General features: G+C 49.1%; 1 protein-coding gene across 2 annotated transcripts; it reads left to right on the forward strand.

The window, feature by feature from the left end:
- Nucleotides 1–8,749: 8,749 nt before the first annotated feature.
- On the forward strand, nucleotides 8,750–17,044 carry 4933416I08Rikl (RIKEN cDNA 4933416I08 gene like). Of its 2 annotated transcripts, none has more exons than XM_087601024.1 (5): nucleotides 8,750–11,129; nucleotides 12,855–13,039; nucleotides 14,559–14,700; nucleotides 15,712–15,833; nucleotides 16,551–17,044. In XM_087601024.1, exons 1-5 carry the CDS (start codon nucleotides 10,991–10,993, stop codon nucleotides 16,788–16,790), a joined length of 828 nt encoding a protein of 275 aa, XP_087457150.1. In that variant the 5' UTR covers nucleotides 8,750–10,990; the 3' UTR covers nucleotides 16,791–17,044. The 2 variants fall into 2 exon arrangements, with proteins under 2 accessions (XP_087457150.1, XP_087457151.1); XM_087601025.1 differs by having other exon boundaries at nucleotides 9,391–11,129; nucleotides 15,721–15,833.
- The last annotated feature ends 1,397 nt before the right edge of the window (nucleotides 17,045–18,441 follow it).

Below are 18,441 nucleotides of genomic sequence, written 5' to 3' on the forward strand. Positions count from 1 at the left end.
CTGTGTGCAACGCAGCAGTTGGGAGTGGAGGCAGGAGGTTCTCTGCAAGTTTGAGGTCAGCCTGGTCTCTAGAGCATGCTATACGGCTCCAGAATAATGACTTCAAAACTTCATGATCACATAAAAAATGAAGTAGAAATTAAAGGAGACCGATCATCCGGTTTGGATCGAGCCAGGGACTATGAGGTTGATCCTAGACTGGAAACATGCGCGATAAACAAGGGTAGGGGAATATATTTGCAACAGCATGTAAATACTAACTGCCTGCCAAAACACTGCACAGCAGAAATATATGATGTCACAGTCAAAAGATCCACAGTAAGACAGAGAGGTCAGTCCTTGCCACGGGTTAAATGTTGTGTTTAGTGTAATGGGCACTGTTTTTAGAATGAAGACCGGTCAGGGTGGGGAGAATGATCCAGGAAAGTGTTAACTAGGCAGAGGCAGTAACCAGGGAAACAGACTCTGGACCAGCATGAAGGTGCAGATCTCCTGTACTGTGCAGTAGCAAGAATTATTTATGCAGCCTTTGGGCCAATGGGGAATGACTTGAATTCTGGGGTAGTTAACCATCCCACTGTGGCTATGGGGAGGTGCCAGGCTGCCAGCACCCTAGGGAGCTCCTGTAAATCCTGGGGCTGAGTTGCTCTTGCCCTTATCCAGGCAAACTACTGGTTTCTACTATCCTCTATTTCCTGTTAAGGGGTTTACCAGTAGACACGGGCACTACAGTATTATCATGGTCCTATGGAAGCCTGCCAACCGTCCACGGGCCGCACCGAGGGACCGCAGCATCCACAATCCAGGTGTACAGAAAGGTTTGCTTTCCAAGGCAGCATTTATTGGACAGCAAGAAATGATGCTGGCAAGTTGACTATGTATTGGAAAGTAAGGTTAGTCCAGTCTAGCTTACCACACAGGTAAATTCCAGGGAGTATGCTGATCCTACTCTAAGTAACAGAATAGTCTCGTTCATGATCTCAGAATCGGATGAAGCCTTTACGTAACTGTACACAACCATTACGCACGGAAGTGTTGCGATCTGGGTTAAGGGCCTTGAACAAGCTTCTCGAGCACCACAAGTGTCTGCCGAGTACATCTCCAGCCCTAAAATGATTTTTAAAGACGCACAAACTTTTAAAACAGATAAAGCATAGTAACAGTAAGTGACTCCAAAAGGGAATGAATTCGTGTTTGCTGAAAGTAATCAAAGATTGAATTCCGATGATGTCATAAGAGCAAGTCTATGAATCTGAGACGAGAGTGGGAGAATGAGCCAAGCCATTCACAAATCCGGTAAGTACAGGAGGGTGACATGGAAATGAATCCGCGCTGGAAGCCACAAATCGAGATACCTATAAACAACTATTGCATGCCCTCCCTCATACATGAAGACGTCTAGAAGAGAAAAGGGAAAAGAACGAAACACAGCAGCAGGAGAGGCTGCAGCAGTGATGGCTGTGAGGTTAGGAGAAAGGAGAACAATCTGGTGGGTGGGCGTGTTTTAAGCACCCAATGAGCATGCGTGGAATACCTCTCAAATTGATGTTCCATCTAAATTAATCCATACAATGTACAAACGAATCAATGAAGAAAAGATCAAACTTAATAGAAGCCAAGAAAGGACCCACTGGGGTCCAGAATTTGCTTCTCAGCCACAGTGGTACCCCCAAATCATGTGGCTTTCTGAGCTATCTCCCAACAGTCTGACCAACGCCAGTGCATCCTCTGCCATCTGCTGGCTACAGCCGGTACTGCACCTATGAGCTCAAAAGGCCACAAAACTGCACATCCTGAAAATGAATCCCGACTTCCATGTACGGAGTTTGAATGTAGAGAGATCATCCTTACATCCCAGACACGTTCTATACATAAAAATATTTTGAGCAAAAATAAATAAGATTTGATGGAAAAATAGGCCAAACATTGGAATGGGCAACTTAAACATCACGAAACTCAACCCACACTGAAACTCCATCAAGGATTTAGCAGATTTTGTCTTGAGAAAGATGCTAGGCAAAGCCAAAATGAAGTATGTTTTGTACATGTATCAAGACTGGTTAAAATTAAAACTATTCAGCGCACCGGTGAGCAAATATGAGACATTTGAAAATGTTTTAAAGATATGGCTGGGAATGTTCATAATGGACACCAAATTGTTAGCCATGTCAGAAAACTGTGAATGAACTCGGATTGCAGCTCAGCTGAGAGAATGTTTGCCCTAAAATTTGGGGTGAACCCCAGCACGATATTTACTTCGGGCTGGATGGTCTGCCCCCGGGGTCACAGCACTCAGGAGGAGAAGGAGAGGGAACCAAAAGGGCCAAGTCCTCCTTGACGCCGTTTGACAAGTCTTTTTGTGGGGAGAGGCAACACACACTTGTCTCTTCACCCCGGACAGGGAGGCCGAGACAGACTACAGTACAGACACCACCAACGTCTCGCGTAGGGAGGCAGAGCTTTCCTGGGGTCACTTACAGGAATATGGGTGAGAGGTTACTGACAGAAGCAGAGTGACTCAGTCAGTTGCACCATCTAAGCCCACCCCAGCATGGGTGAGAAAAACCTAGGAACCAGGAGCACAGTGCACAGCCTGCAGGCAGATCAACAGGTTGGGCAGGGGTTTTCCCAAGCGCCTAAATGGGTCTAAATGTCTTCCAGGCATCTCAGGTGAGCTGCTTCTTCCAGGCAGCTGCTCTGGCCTCAGAGCACGTTTTACAGCTTGGATGTCTGCGGGGGTGGGGGGGGGCTCAGCTTTTATTGCTTTCTGTGTCAGAGGAACCCTCGAGAATCTTTTCAGTTTCAGGGACTTCTAGAAATCCTTTGACTTCTTTACCGTCCTGTTGAAAGGGTTTTCCTACGCGTTGGAAAGGTTCAGTCTCTCACGGAACTGTAACAAATCTTTTGGCTCTGTGTTGAGATTTCATTCAGCCTTAGCTACCTGAGACTGTCATAAAAGAGACTTAGAAACAAAGAGGACAACCAAGAAACTCTGTTAGCGTCTTATGCCTTCAAAACACGAAAAACAGCTCAAGTACTGGACTGTTTCTCAGACCTGGCAGTGTGCATACGCCTGCACCAGTTGATACAGGAATGGCCAGTAGAGCTCTGCGACCTCCATTTGTGGTGACAATTTTAAATGCACATTAATAAATGGTTGTGACTCAAGGTGAGGCTCATGACCTGTATATTCAGCTTATGCCCAAATCTGACTTAGGGCACATGGTTTGAACCGTGGCTTCCTCACACAAGGGCGGAAGGGTATAGGAGCTCGTACTGTACTTCAGACTTCTGCTCTCGGCATCAGGATTTTTCGGGGGCAGGTTAAGCTGATGGAACCCTAGACCAGGCTTGCGTGTTTGAGGTAGGTGATGGAACAGGTTCGTGCTTCTCCAATTCCAGGGAGCTCATTTTGGGAAAATGTACAAAAAAGTCTTAAGGATGAGTCTGTTTTAAATTTGATGGGCTGTTCTGTCCAGGCCTGTTGTTGTCCAAGGCCACAAAAGGCTGGTGTGATAACTGGTGCTCGGGGGAGGGTTTTGGGTGCCCGAGTACACACATCCTCTCTAGACTCTCACCAATGGAGGGGCCTTTGCCACGAGCTTTGAGGACTGGAGCCGACTCTGCTGAGGATTATGGTGCTGCCTGTGAGGTTTCCACCCACATTGAGGCTGCAGCAGGGCAGGCCAGAAAGTAGAGGTGTTATGGGGAATTCTGTGGTCCGGGAAGGGTAAGACAAGAGGAGCCTCAGCAGAGATGCAGCCAAGGGCTACTCCTTGACAGCAGGCCCTCATCCCTTTGTGAACCGGCCAGGAAGACAAGCATGTGATCTGCTGCAGAACACAGGAAAGCCATGGCAAGACACACATGGAGCTACCGTGTTCTAGGGGAAGTACAATTGTATAGTGACTACCAGATGATTGAAACACTCCTTCTTGGAGATGGAGAGAGGATAATGAGACTCCAGAAGTAAATAAAGCGAGCCTCACAAGGTGGACACTCCTAATGTGCACAAGGCTAATTCACAGTGTTATACAATGAGTGGAGCACTTCAGGGAGGAGGAGCCTCTCTGACCACCTTGCTGAGTTTCCTGCAAGTCGTGCAGAGGACACAGTTTTGCAACTCTCTGGACTCTCACTCCTGTTGACAGGGCTTTGGGGGGGGACAGTGCCTTTGTGTCCTTTATGCTCCTGTTAGTAACACATTGCCGATGGACCTGTGTGAACCCAAACCCAATCACTGGTTAAATCAGCAGGACCTGTGCTGAATGGGTTTGTGGACTACGGCTGGTTTCCTATTTGGAGTGTCTAGACAGCTGTTCCCACCTCTCAAGTAAAGGTCATACAACAGCTGATGAACACCAGGGGTCTATGTGGACCATGAGGGTGCGCCCATGCTTACATAACTTGAAGACAGAATTGTGGTTCTTCCTGATCCAGAATAATATATTGGGGTGAGGGGTCATGCTTTGTCAAGCTGGCAATGATTCCCAGCTGCTTTAGAGTTGAGATCAGGATGTCTGAGAGTCCAAGCCTGTTTGACAGTTTATGAAGACACTCTGTTAACAGAAAAGAAACTAAAAGTTGTTGGATGCATTTCCTCCTAGTCCGTGTTTTTAGGGGTCAAACAGGGGACTGATGCCTAACTGAAATTCCTATTGATATATGAAATCTGACTCTCCCAGCATCTCCCAGTCCCTGCCTCTTTCAGAGTCCTCATGGCTAGGGTACCCAGCCCCCAGTCCTAAGTTGCATCAGACCAGGGATTCGCCTCAGCTGCCCTTTAGCCATCTTCTCTTCCCTGTATAACCCAGACACCTTTCTATGATAGTCATTTTTGCCCACTGGGACTCTGGGTCTCCTCCTGGCTCTCCCCTTAGCCCTTTCTTCATGCGGCCCAACTCAATCTCATGCCCGTGTCCAATCCGGCTCTCCCAGTTGTCTCAAACCTTGCCATGCGCTCTCTCTCTCTCTCTCTCTCTCTCTCTCTCTCTCTCTCTCTCTCTCTCTCTCATAGCTACATTAATCCTTCCCTTCAACACACCTAGGAACAGTAATGTCCTCCTTTCATTTTTTTTCTCTCATTCATCTCAGGACAAATCCACAGGCTGCAATCTGCCTCTCTGAAGCAAGCTGCAGAGCTGACTCCCTCCTGGTACCAAGCTGCTGAGGTGACTGTCTTCTGGTGCCCATCTGCTGGCCTGACCCTTTTATCGGGCCAAGCTGCAGAGCTGACTCTCTCCTGGTGCCCAGCTGCTGCACGGACTCTCTACATGAGGATCATTTGTTTCTTCTTACTCCTGCCAACCATCAAACTTGACACCAGACTGCTTTTAATGATTCATTTCTCTGTTTTTGTTTACGCGCTTTGGTGTTTTGCCTGTCTGTCTGTCTGTGTGAGGGTGTCTGGGGCGCTGGAACTGCAGTTACAGATGGTTGTGAGCTGCCATGTGGGTGCAGGGGATTGAACTCAGGCCCTCTGAAACAGTAGCCACACTTCTTAGTCACTGAGCCATCTCTCCAGGTCCTTGACTCCAGTATCTAGAGGTGGACTTTTGGCTCCTTCTCCCCTTGACGTGTTCCAACCATTCCTCCCATAGGCATGTCTCTTTTTTAAATTTAATCTATCCTTTGTGTGTGACTCTTTTCCTCTGCATGCTTGTCTGTGCATCAAATGCATGCAATGCACTGGGAGGCCAGGAGAGGGCGGCAGATCACTTGGGTCTGGACTTACTGTGTGTTGTGAGTCTCTGGTGAGTGCTGAAGCCCCACCCAGGTTTTCAGGATGAGCAGTCAGTGCTCTTAACTGTTGAAGACTCTCTCCATTACCCATAGTCCCTTCTAAAGGGGCCCAGCTGCTCTGTTTGATGATGAGCCTCTCTCTCTGGAGCCCTGTCAGAGAGCTTCCTTTTGGATATCCCTGCACCTCACTGTGAAGAACCCCAAGGCAGGCTAATATCTGAACAAGATCAGATCCATTTACTGACCACGCTTTGTGACAGGCACCAGACTTCTTGAAACAGTGCCCCACACTCTAGGTCAGTCTGTAAAAGTAATATAGGACCTCACGTGGAAATAAGGTCCATGCAAGTGTAATTGGAAATAAGGTCCTTGCAAGTGTAATTTAGGTGAAAAGGAGACCACATTGGATTAGAGAAGATCGTAACCCTAATGAGTTGAATTCTTATGAAAAGTCCAAAGTCAGGGGCTATGGATATGGCTGAGTAATTCAGAGCACAGCTGACTCGTTCAGAGACCAGGAATCTGTGTCCAAGTGCTCACATTAGGGGATTACACATCCAGTGACTCCGGCCCGGAGCTGCTCATCCCCTCTGAGTGCAGGCCCAGAAGAAAGGCATACTTTTTTTTTTATTTTTTGCAAGAAAAACCATAAGAATTGGGTAAGATTAGCAAATTCAGAGAGCTGCAAAAGAGGCCAGATCCAGTGAGGACAGACAGGGAACATGGCTGCATCCACCAGAAAGCTAGAAGAGGTAAGGGAGGATCTCCTCCTCGGGCTTTCCTGGACAGCAAGGGGTTCTACAGCCCAAATTTGAGCCAGGGGAGCTTGGACTACATCATCTCACCATTTTTTAAGCCATGAGGTTAGTAGGAGTTTCTGTCCAGGGCCCTGAAACCTAGAGAAGCAGGGCCGTGGTGAAGGGTTATTACAAGCAAGCACCACTTTCCAGACACAGGAAGGAAAGCCCACAGAGCACCCAGCTCTTTACAAAGCTGTGAAGTCCATGCTGCCCCAATAGCCTCCCCCAAGGCTCATTGGACCTGCACTGCAGGTTCATCTCCACAGTAAGGCCTGGTCTACAAAGTCCACTCATTCAGGGGCCTTCTGGACACCCCTTGGGAACTTCCCGGCACATAAATGTCCCTCACTGTGTTATCTGATCATTCTGTGGTTCAGGCTCTGTCAGGAGCCAGAAGGACCCAGGGGCCTCTTGAGTTCCTTTTTTGGTAAAAGCCCAGCACTGCCTATTTATTTCAAAACACAAAACAAGTCTGTACCTTGTTGTTTAGGACTACACAGAAATGAGATTTGATCAAAGCCGTTGGGATGGCTGCTGTTTGTCTCACCCCTCAAGATTCCTGCCCTAGCCCCACCACTGACATCAGCAGCCACTCCCTGAAGGTCTCAGATCATAGCACAGGAATGAAAATGAGGAAAAACAGGCAGTGGGGCGGGGTGGGGCCTCAGCTTCCCTGGTGTGCTGGGAGGCCACAGGCCATGTGACAGCCTGTGACAACTGAGCACAAGGGTTATGATTTATGCTGAGGCATTGAAGGGTAGAAATACTGCTTTGCTTAACTGTGGAAATGCCAGAAGGTGGAGAGAGCAAGGAGTCTGTTGCTTTAAACGACCACCTGGGTGTCGTGAAGTGGCATCTGAAGAACTCACTAAAGTGTCCATATCCTAGGGATAAGTTAGGCAGACTGGGCCAGAGCTCTAAGGGGCTCCCTTCCATGGCCCCACACCTTGTGGGCAGGAGTCCCTGGCCATCCTTGGTACCCCCAGGACCTTGAGTACAGGCAAAACCTGGAGCACAAGGGAGTAGGAGGAGCAACCAGGATCTGGAGTCTCGCTTGGGGTACCATTCTGAGGGAGGCTGATTTCACAGTCATCAGAAAGGCATTGAAGTTCCCCAGGTAGGGACCGGAAGGTATACTATGCAAAGAATTGCTTCCTTGTGGATGGATAGCCTACTATCCTTGACTACTGCTCTCCACTGGGGTCCGTGCTTAACATCTCCTGACATTTCCTGTGAACGTGTGGGACTTGAAAAAGACACATCTCTCTCCGCAGGACTCTGTGCACACTTCTGCAGTTGTGGCCTGTCTGGTTCTTCTGGAGTCATTTCCCCCAGAGGCAGGCATTCTTCCCATAGCAGTCCCTGTTTCATGGGGGTAGTTCTGAGCTCTCACTCCTGCTTACCAATTCTCATAGATCTAGGGACCATATATGCATGTGTGTGCCTCCTGACTTTCTCCTTTAGCTGGGCACACGGGGCATCTGGACCCAGGTCTACCTTAGGGTCACCCGGGGAGGTTCACCTAGAAGAGAATGTGATCCCACCTTCAGGGTGTCCTGTGGCTTGCAGCATTCCTGAGTTTGACTAGTGTTGAGGTGAATTGACATGGTTGTACCATATAGGGGAGAGAGAGACGGCCCTGTAAGTGGTCGGAACCCTGAACATAGACGTTGAATGGCATTGTCTGTGGACATTGACAGCCCCTTATGGCCATGGACAGTGGGTGTGCTCATGGCCACCTCTAAGGGATCCTCCTGGGAAAGCTTGGGTGGTACTTCTAGGGTCAGCTCCTTGTCAGGGACTTAGAGATTCTTGTTCAGAAGTTGGAGAGTCCCTGAGGACCAGGACAGAGGGCACAGGTGGAAGAGGTGGCAATACTGCCACTAATGTAGTCAGGACACCACCGTGGTCCAGCCTCTCAGCAAGGCTGTAGCAAGGTCGGAAGTCTGGTCCATGAAGCAAAGACACCCATAGGCCTGGAAGGCCAAGACCTATAAGAAAGTACAGCCTGTGCTAATCTCAGCAGAGAGGCTCAATCTGCTTCCTGTAAGATGGGCAATGCCAGGGTGTAGATTGTCCACCACCAAAAATTATTCCCATCTTGGGCTGGTTTATCCTATATGAAAAACAATTTCCTTCTGTCTGCATGGACTTCAAAAAAAAAACTGGAGCTGGAAGATCATCTTTCTTCCTTCAACTTTACACAGGAATGACACAGATGAGGCATCATAGATTCCAGGATAGATAGTTCCTGAGTGAATAACAAGCCTCTACACAGAGGTAACCAGTGACCCACAGTGAAGGAGGGAGAGGGAATGAAGGCAGCAGTGTTCCTGATGACTGCACGTCCAGGCCTCGTGTTTCCTACCCAACCTGACTGCCGTCACTTGACAGGAAGCTGCTGGACACTTGATCTCTGCATTTCCACATTGTGAGCTCTGTCACCAAACAGGATTTTCAAATGTGTTTTTCAGGTTAGTGTTGTGCGACAGGCTTCTACGCACACATGGGTCAAGGGCAAAGCGACAGTGTTTTCTGGGGTTAATGTTGGAGATGAGGTTTCAAACACCTAAACAGGACCAGCTAGTGATAGCAGATCACACAGCTCCCAGAAAATCCAGAGCCATGTACTTCTCAGCAGACTGTGGAGAGGCAGAGTTGACCCTAACAGTGTTTGGCTAGTGTCTGCTGGGCATTCAGGTGAGCTGGGTAGAGTTAGCTCCTGGTTTTAAAGGTTAGCCTTTCCTGGTGAACAACACCCAGAGACCGTGTGGTAGAAACTGGAGCTCCACATCTTCCCCTGATCACATGCCCTAATTCAGGCTTCCTGCAACTCTCTCTGCCACAGGATTAAGAGGCAGTGCAGTTCCTGATGTGACAGGAGTGCTCTCGGCATATGGCACCCTGCTTCCTGTCACATAAGCCACCCTGAACTGAACCATGTGATGTGAAACATTCTTGCCACCAACACGTGGTTATGAAGGGTTGGACGTTGTGCTCCTTCTCGGGACTGGTCTGAGATTCCTCGGGGAGAATGCTAGTGGATTTGATTGGAGATGAAGAAGGCTGCTGAGGGAAGGGCTCCTCGGGTTGACCACCTCCCCTGCCATCTCTCTCCCATTGGCACCCTCTGTAACTCTCCCTTTTCTCTCTCATGTTCAGTCACTCTATCTGCTTGTTTAGACAGTGTCTCAGTACACAGGCTGAGTTGTCCTGGAATTCACTACATGGACCATGTTGGCCACAGGTTCTTAGAGATGGTTCTGTTCCTGCATTGAAAGTGCTGGAATGGCCGGCATTTACCCACAAGTCCAGCACACTCATGTCCTGAATCATATCTGGGATGTTCTCGCAATTAAGGAAGCTCTTCTCTGGGCTTTAACGGGAAGCTTCTGCTTCGCTGGTCGCTCTGCATGTATCCCCTACCCCTTGATTGTTCTCCATTCTACACCAAGGCTCAATCATGACCTTGAAGTCCCACTGCGCTACCAAACCTCATTCCTGCAGGGAACTCATGGTCAGCTTTGAGGACTTATCACTGTGGGCCCTTTTCTTCTTTTAGTCACCCTTTGTATCAAGTGGCTTTTTCTTGTGCTCTGAGGAAGTTAAAGCCATAGGGCCAAGGCCATTGCCTGTTGTGTTCACTATGTCCGCAGGAGTTGATGAAGGAATGAGTCAAGGTCCACCAGATGTCTTGCACACACAAGCTAACAGTGAATGCATGTTAGCAATGAGAATTAGGAGTGTCTATGATAATGCAGGACTGGCCTCCATCCAAGGAGCGCTAGCATGAACAGCAAGTGTTGAAGATGGCTCTGACCTACTCACAGGATCGCTATCCCAGTCATGGTGCAGGGCCCCAAAGTGAAATTCTTCCTGGACCCACAGGCTCTTCAAGAACACTACCTTGCCAAACACTACCTGGCTTACTCACAGGAACCGCACCACCCTCAAGATTAACTCAGAGCCCGACCCCGACCACTGTTGAAAACTGGCTAGGCAATTAATGGTCAATTTTTATTCTGAATGCATACTGGATTTTGCTTGTTCGCCCAGGGACACATTTGGGGCACCGGGCCTAAGCCAGAGCTCTAGTCCTCTCAGCGAATGTTGCACTAATCTCTTCCCAACATTCAGAGAACGCGCCAGGCATCATCAGATAGTTCATTTATATCTTCTTCCTATCCCCGGGACAAAATGCATAGAGGATCCATGTTTCTCCGCCCGAAGCTTGCCATTGGCCAGAGGAGCATTATGAGAACGTGCTCTGCCCCCATTGGCTGTTCTGGAACAATGCCCACTGGTTACCAAGCTCTCAGGAGAGGCTGTGGAAGGGACTCCTGTTGAGCTGCCAGGGTGCTAAGATGAGCCTGGCTGTCCGGAGGGCTGCCCAGTAGCCATCTGGTACCATTTCCCAGGTTTGAGGGAAGAAATCAAGAGGTGGCACCATGGGTGTCACGACATCCCGGCCTTCGTGCACCTGCTGCAGCTGTTTCTCTGACTGTGGTGCCAGGCGTTTACTCAGGCTGTTGTACTTCTTCCAATGGAATATTCAGTCTGTGGAAAGAGACCGAACACACCTTGAAGGTACTCCTCGGGCACTCGGTGTCCTAGTCTTCTTTACATGAAACCCCTCAGAAAGGCCCTCCTTAGCTGTGAGCAGCGGCGGGGTGGGGGTGGGGGGGATGGTTAGACCTGCAGCTGCACTCAGTGGCTGCCCGCTGGAGCAGGTACCCATGGTTGGGAGAACTTTGATCCTCCACCAAAATCTCTTGGTGGGTCCATGTGGGAACGACCTTGACCAATTCCCAAGACCTGGGATGCAAAAGGCCCTTGAGAGTCTGTCTTCTACTTCCAGGAGCAGGGAGGCACTCTGCATTTGAGCATGGATTTCCTTTTGCTTCCACTCCCAGCTTTATTTGGAAGGAAGAATGAAGTCAGTCCAAGTGCTTTGCCATGGGTAGAAGTTCAGGGGCCATGATTTTGTACAACTCACTTTGTTCTCAGCAACTCAGGTCTCACATTTAGTCAGCCCTCAAGCAGAATGGGTAAAAGGCCTCTTGGTGGTGGGAGTTTAGGGCCATATAAGGTTTCCTCAGGTGGATGGCATCTGTCTTAGTCAGGGTTTCTATTTGAGCAAGTATCATGAGGAAGAAGTTGGGAAGGAAAGGGTTTATGCAGCTTACACTTTTACATTGCTGTTCATCACCAAAGGAAGTCAGGACTGGACCTTGCACAGGGCAGGAAGCAGGAGCTGATGCAGAAGCCATGGAGGGACACACAAATCCAGTTAGTAGAGCATCCATGTTTGAAGTCACTCTAACTTGCATCTGGTGATTCCTGGTGTCAATGCGTGGTTAATATTCAGGAGCAATGCCTCCAAAGAAGCTCTAGTCTTTCCCCACCACGGCTACAGACAATTTGATGTGAAGGCAGGAGGGCCACAAGTTTGATGCCAACCTAAGCTGCATAAAGAATGAGTCGTGGACTTGTCTAGTGCCACGATGTGAACCTTGGCCTCAGGAATACAAATCCATTTCATGAAGCATGCGGTTGTCATGCAGGAGATGGGAGCTAGGGTCTCCTGCAGGCCAGGCAACCCAGTGTAGAACTCAGCTTCAGCCCAGGTCCTTAGCTCACATTGGGAATTTAACTCAAGGACACACTTTGTGCCCCAGGACGGCCTCAGGCTTCATAGGAAACTTAGGAAGGTCTTGACCATTTGATCCTTCTCTGCCATTCTCCCTAGTAGCAGGGTTGAAATACCTGTGTTTACAGGGCTGTCTCTGATGAGTCCTGAAACTCACCACGGTAACTTAGCCAGCAGCAATTTACAGTGGCTGTGGTTCCGTAGAGAATGTCCACCTGCAGACACACTGACAGCAATAACATTGGAAGTTTAAGGTATACAAGACACGGTTGCCAAGGAGTGGTCACGTATGTGCTGGTTAATGTGCACAAGAGAAATCAGGAGACACCAATTGCAAAACTGGTCAGGGACTCTAAGAAATGTTCTTGTGGTTATGTAGACCATCAGGGAAGGACAAGGGTTATAACCGAGGCTATCTGGTCCTCAGCTCATTCTCTTCCTATGAAGAGCATGGCAAAGGAAAGACTGGACCTTAACATTCTGCCTTCAGAGTCCTGCAGTGGCCACATAGTGCTTCCAGTCCTCAACATGTCTTCTTCAAATCAGAACCCTTGTTTGCAGAAGCACGTGTCGTGTACCATGTCATCCCAGGCAAGGATTCTTTACCATGGGCATTTGCTTTGGTAATTACTTCATGGCATCTGCGGTGTCCCCATTCACAGGCGAACCAAACACTAAAGTTGTGAAGGGCATCGTGACCAGTTGCGGGAATGATTACGGCTGGATTGAAGACTGTGTCTTCTTCAGCACTGACGTTGTAATTGGTGCCATGCCCCTGCAAGCTGGAGACAAAGTCCTTGCATATGTGGAGGAAGACCCAGTCTTGCATGAATTGAAAGCCAAAGAAGTAAGCTTTGCATAGGTTTGGGAGGATTCACTTTTCCCACGGGGCTTTCAAATTAGCTGTCTTCTTTCAAAGCAACCTTTCTAGTACTGCTCCTCTGGAGCATGTCATGAAATGCAAAGGCCTCTTTTCTTGTGTGTGTGTGTGTGTGTGTGTGTGTGTGTGTGTGTGTGTGTGTGTGAGAGAGAGAGAGAGAGAGAGAGAGAGAGAGAGAGAGAGAGAGAGAGAGAGAGAGAGAGAGATATTAACAATGGTTTCTGGTGGATCTCTATTGTCCGGGCATACTTGAAATCTCATGGGCTCAAAGGTTCCTCCACACTCAGTCTTTTAGGCCTGGTGCATATGCCACCATACCCAACTGTAAGTCCCACATTTTACAGCACAAACCCCTGTGTTGTTCCAGTGTTCAATCAGTAGGATCAACAGTCGTAAGTATTAGAGACAGCACCACCTTGCAAATCTGGCTGCCTTTTGTCTGGTAAAAGACTGTTTTCAAGGCCACAGTCGCAAAGGTGGGAGTGCTGTCTCAAATGACTTGTATGTTAACCTTCCAGAAAACACTTACCGAGCCACACTAACGATGCACAGGATTCTCCCATTTTGGGTGTGAGATCCAATGGTTTTTATGGTTTATAGAGTCATGAAACTCTATCTTGTAGAACAGAGATTTGATAATCCTCCACAGACGGCCCATTTACCAGGATCTGAGGAAGGGCTGTGAAGGTCGCAAGCCTTGCAAAGGGAGAGGGGAAAACAGTCTGAGATTCTCTCTGGAGCTAGGGGAGTCTTCAGGAGAACGCCTCCTTTTTGATTTCTGACAGCCATTGACCAATAATCAGATGCATCATTACTGCTTACAGAGCTAGCACTTTGGGGGGGCTGTCATAAAACATAATGGGAAGGCTCACGGCCTTTTGTCACATCTCCTTGACCTTTGGACTTTTTTGGTATTCAGTGTTTTATGTGTCATGTGTAGCTCTTCTTTTCAGTATGGTGGTGAGGAACACAGTCTTAGGAATTCCTATCTCACCTGGAATTAAATCATGGCTCCAATCACAGTTTAGTCCCATCTGAACACTTAGCAGGGCTGGATTCAATGCATGTGCATACACAGAGACAAAGCTCACATCTCACTGTCTGTCCCTTCCACACAGGGGAGGAACCCGTGCACTTCCAGTTTACTCAAGGGTGGCTCTGTGGTCCTCATAGACATCTGAATCTGCCTGTGTGCATTCCCTGTGGTGGTAAGGGAGTGGGCCCTGTGACAATGGGTCCTGGACAGGAGGCTTGTGGGTAGGTCCATTAGAGACTGTAGCTGTGAGGGCTTGTGGCGTCCTGGCACAGACCAGCCTGTGGGGCAATGCCTCATAGGCTTGGGGACTACTGGGAGTGGTAGTGGATAGGCAGTGCCTGGAAGAAAGATCACGTTGAGGGAAATGAGTGTGGAACTGATGTTGAGTGCTAGAAAGACCCCAGAGGAGAAAGAATTCCCAAGGAGACAAGCTGCAAACTTCTCTTGTAGGTTTGTATTTGTTCAGAAGACAATGTGCCTAAGGGAGCTGACTCCAAGATCCAAGATCTATCGGCTTGTGTTTCCCATGTGAAGAACGATATCATCTACATGGCTGATGAATACCACTTCCATCTAGACAGCATTACTAAAGGTTTCTTTCACGGGCTATATATGTGCGGTAGTTTAGAGCACATACTTCTCGGACTATGGGCTCCCGTGTGTGTGTGTGTGTGTGTGTGTGTGTGTGTGTGTGTGTGTGTGTGTGTGTGTGTCTGTGCGTGTACATGTCTATGTGTGTGCATGTCTGTGTCTGTGTCTCTGTGCGTGTGTGTGTTCGTGTCTGTGTGTGTGTGTGTCTTTACCTGGGGAGAGAGAGGCCTCAGAGAGCCAGAGGGTGCAAAGTATGCAGAGACCAGCATAAGAGCAGGAGAGGAGGAGGGAGAAAGCAGTGGGAGGGAGCAGGAGGGTGTTCTAGAAAGAATGGAATGGAGAGGAAATAGAGACAAGGAAGGAGAGAGGGAGAGAGAGGGAAGGGGGAAGAGAAAAGGCAGGGAAGATGAATGTGATTGAGGGAGGTGTGGAGGGAGAGGGAGAGAAGGAGTCAAGAAGGAGACAGGAGAAGATGAGATACAGGGGTGGGAAGAGAGAGGAGAGAGATTTGTAGAGAACCAAAGAGTGGGAAGTAGAGAGAGGGAGAGAGTGGGAGAGAGGGAGATACGAATATAAAGACCAAAGAGGAGAGAGGATACAAAGGGAGGGAGACAGCACAGCAGAGATGAGGGAAGGGGAGAGAGTTTGCCAGCCTGAAGACAACCTGGGACTCTGAGACTCTGTCTCCACAAAAGGACTCAGGATGTGACCAACTGAGCAGTAAATCCTCGGGGGCCCCAAAGAAAAGGCTGTGATGCCATTGCCCATTTGCCCATTTGACTGTGCTAAGGGAGCAAAGGAAAACCAGTGCCTACGAATGATAAATTTCCATTCTAGGTGCAAGATTTCTAAGCTGCCTGCACTTTACACCCGATGCTTGCTTGATTGTGGTCTTACAAGTCAATGTAGCCACTTTTACTTGACAAAGCTAAAACGTAATCGCTTTTATCCAGAACCCTGCAAAGGTGAGACTGGAGCGAGATGTAGAATTTTCCACTCAATGTTCTCTTAGCCATCTTAGGGTTTACGCCTTACGAAGGGGACTGGCTAGATATCGAGTACTCTGTGGAGCAAGGATCTTCAAAAATCACAGTACACTCAGTGAAGGCCACAAAACGGAGGCGACTGGAAGAGGTAATGGTTTTCCACATCGTTGGGTCACTGGGACACTTCTTGTGGTGATATTAGTGCCTGTCTATCTGTTGGGGGCGCTGGCGCATGTGCACACTCGGGTGCATGCTTCCCTGTGTCATTAGCTTCAGTGGGAGGACTTTGTAAAGAGGAACGAAGGGCACCAGAGAACATACATGGACATGCTTCGCTTCTGAGGCACAGGGTTTGCTAGGTTGACTGTTACTTGGGATATTCTAAAACAACAGGAAGGAAAGGGAGCAGTCCAGAGAACATTGCCGGGAAGGTGGGGGTCCAGGGGGCGGGAGGTCGCGGTGGGGCCGTGGGCAAGCTAACATGAAAATGAGTTTCCACAAAGGTACACATGAAATCATGCCTTCAAGAGTGACAGGGGGCGGGAGTAATAGTTCACTTCATGCTGTCTTTCTGTTTTACTCAATTCCTGATCTCTCAACATTAAGCCTAGGGGCTAATGGCCATAGGTGCCTAAGGTGTAGGACAAGGTCTCCCCTGAGCAGGATAGCTCCACCAAGAGCCTCCTCCTCACCTGGTGTGATGTTGGATTCTGTCAGGGTAGTGGGGACACAGCATGCCAGTGTTGGCAGCATAGCAGGCAGGACAGGCAACAGTGACAGAGGGGGTCCACAAGAGGTTATTGATAGTGTGGAGGCACAGGGTGTGACCAAGGGTTCACACTCAATGCCACCCTTTCTCTGACAGGTGTGTGTGACCAGTATCCACAGGAGAAAAGGAATGTTGAACCACACCATCTTCTTCACCTTCGACTCCCTGCACCTTCCTTTGGGATACACCCCTCTCGTAGGCCACATGGTCAACGTGGTGATGGTTCAGAGCATCCGGTCCAATTACAACTGGAGAGCAATCTCCATGACCCCAGTTGAACAAGTCGTAGGGGTCACTGGCCCTGGGAATCTCTCCTCATTATTTTCATGCCAATAGAGGGTCCCAGTCAACGCAAATGCTTAAGTTAGGAATTTTAAAGAACATGTTAACCATGAACTTCCAGGTCAAGAGCCCGCCTAGATCCAACCAGACGGCAAGCATCAGAGTGGCCAATGGGCCATCTTCCTCTACTAGACTGGGAACTTTCTAATCGTCATCTTCTGAAGAATCCCAGAAAACCCCTTGCAGTGATAGATAACAAGGACCGAGTTCGTGTTGTTATTTTTAATAAATGAAGTTTTTGAGCAGCAGCAGTGCTTATCCACAGCCATGGCCAACCGCCATCCAGTCCCCCGGAATTAAGTTGGTCAGTGTCCCCATAGAGCAGAGCTTACTCCTCACACAAAGTCACCCATAGGTCTGGACCCTGGGTTCACAGGAACTATGTGGTCCTGCAACAGTAGGAGGGACCGTGGGACCTGCTGGATGACTGGGACAGACACAGTGCAGCTCAGGGACTTGGGTACATGCTTGTACTGTTACAGGGTACAAGAACCACGACCAAGGCTGGATAGGAATGGTTTCTTATCAGCGCACTCTGGTCCGTGGGGAGCTCTTGGTGACAAGCAAGTGTTCCTTGAACACCTCAATCCAGGATGCTCTGAATAGCCTGGGCCTATCTCTGACTCCCCTAGGAAGGCTGCTCCTTGAGAAATGTTGGGCCCTCTTTCCACACCTTTCTTCATGGACCCTGGCCTTTCTCACTCAGAAAACCAACTCATCTCTCCAGCCAGTCTTCAACCTTTCCCCTCAGCCTTCTGCTTTCTTCCACACCGTCTCCGGGACCCCAGCTTCTTCTTGAACCCTCTGCCCTCCTGTCCAGCCACCTTCCCTCATGTCCACACCGTTTCCCAACTCCCTACCCTCCTTGTTACCCTCCTGCCCTGCTGCTCTTGAGCCTTCTGCCCTCATCCCCTAGTTTCCTCCCTGCTTTCTACCCCAGATCCTACCTCCCCTCTCCCCAGTCTTTTCTGTCCTTCAGACTTCTGCCCTGCCCTGCCCACCCAGCCTGTGCTCTGGCCTTCCCTTGAGCTCCTACCTTTCTAAGCCTCTGACAACTTCTCCTAGCTTCCTGCTCTCCCTTGCTCCCTCCAGAGTCCTCTCACCCTACCATGTGCCTTCTGCCCTCTGCAACTATTCCCTTCCCCTCTGCTTTCCCCCTCTGCCCATATATTCCCCACATACCTAAGACATCCCAAAGTCTCCTACATCCACCCTGGTCCTGCTTCACTGCCTCCCAGACCTTTCTAGGGGGTTCCTGCATTCTTACACAGCATTTAGAGCTCCTTTTCAAACATCAACACCCTTCCTAATCAGCCTGCCCTCCTCTACCTCTGACTCCCATCCTTTCCCCAGCCCACTTGATGGCCTAACCACCCTTCTACCATCTCAAATCCTGTTGTTACTATTCAGATCTTACCTACTGTTCTGCACATACCTATGCCTCCCATGTGTCCTTGCTCCCCCATCCTTGAGAGTCTTGTCTTCCTCCTTGCTTTTATGCCTGTTACCCCATAGCATGCATCTGTCTGTTCTCCTCTAGACTTCTCCCATGCCCCACACTTCTCACATTTGTCTTAGCCTTGTGTCTCATCCAAGCCTCATACTGTCTCTTTAACTACTGGTCCCTTCCCCAGTGTCTTGCACT

The sequence above is a fragment of the Rattus norvegicus genome, chromosome X, assembly GCF_021556685.1.
Source record: "Rattus norvegicus strain SHRSP/BbbUtx chromosome X, alternate assembly SHRSP_T2T, whole genome shotgun sequence".
NCBI lineage: Eukaryota > Metazoa > Chordata > Mammalia > Rodentia > Muridae > Rattus > Rattus norvegicus.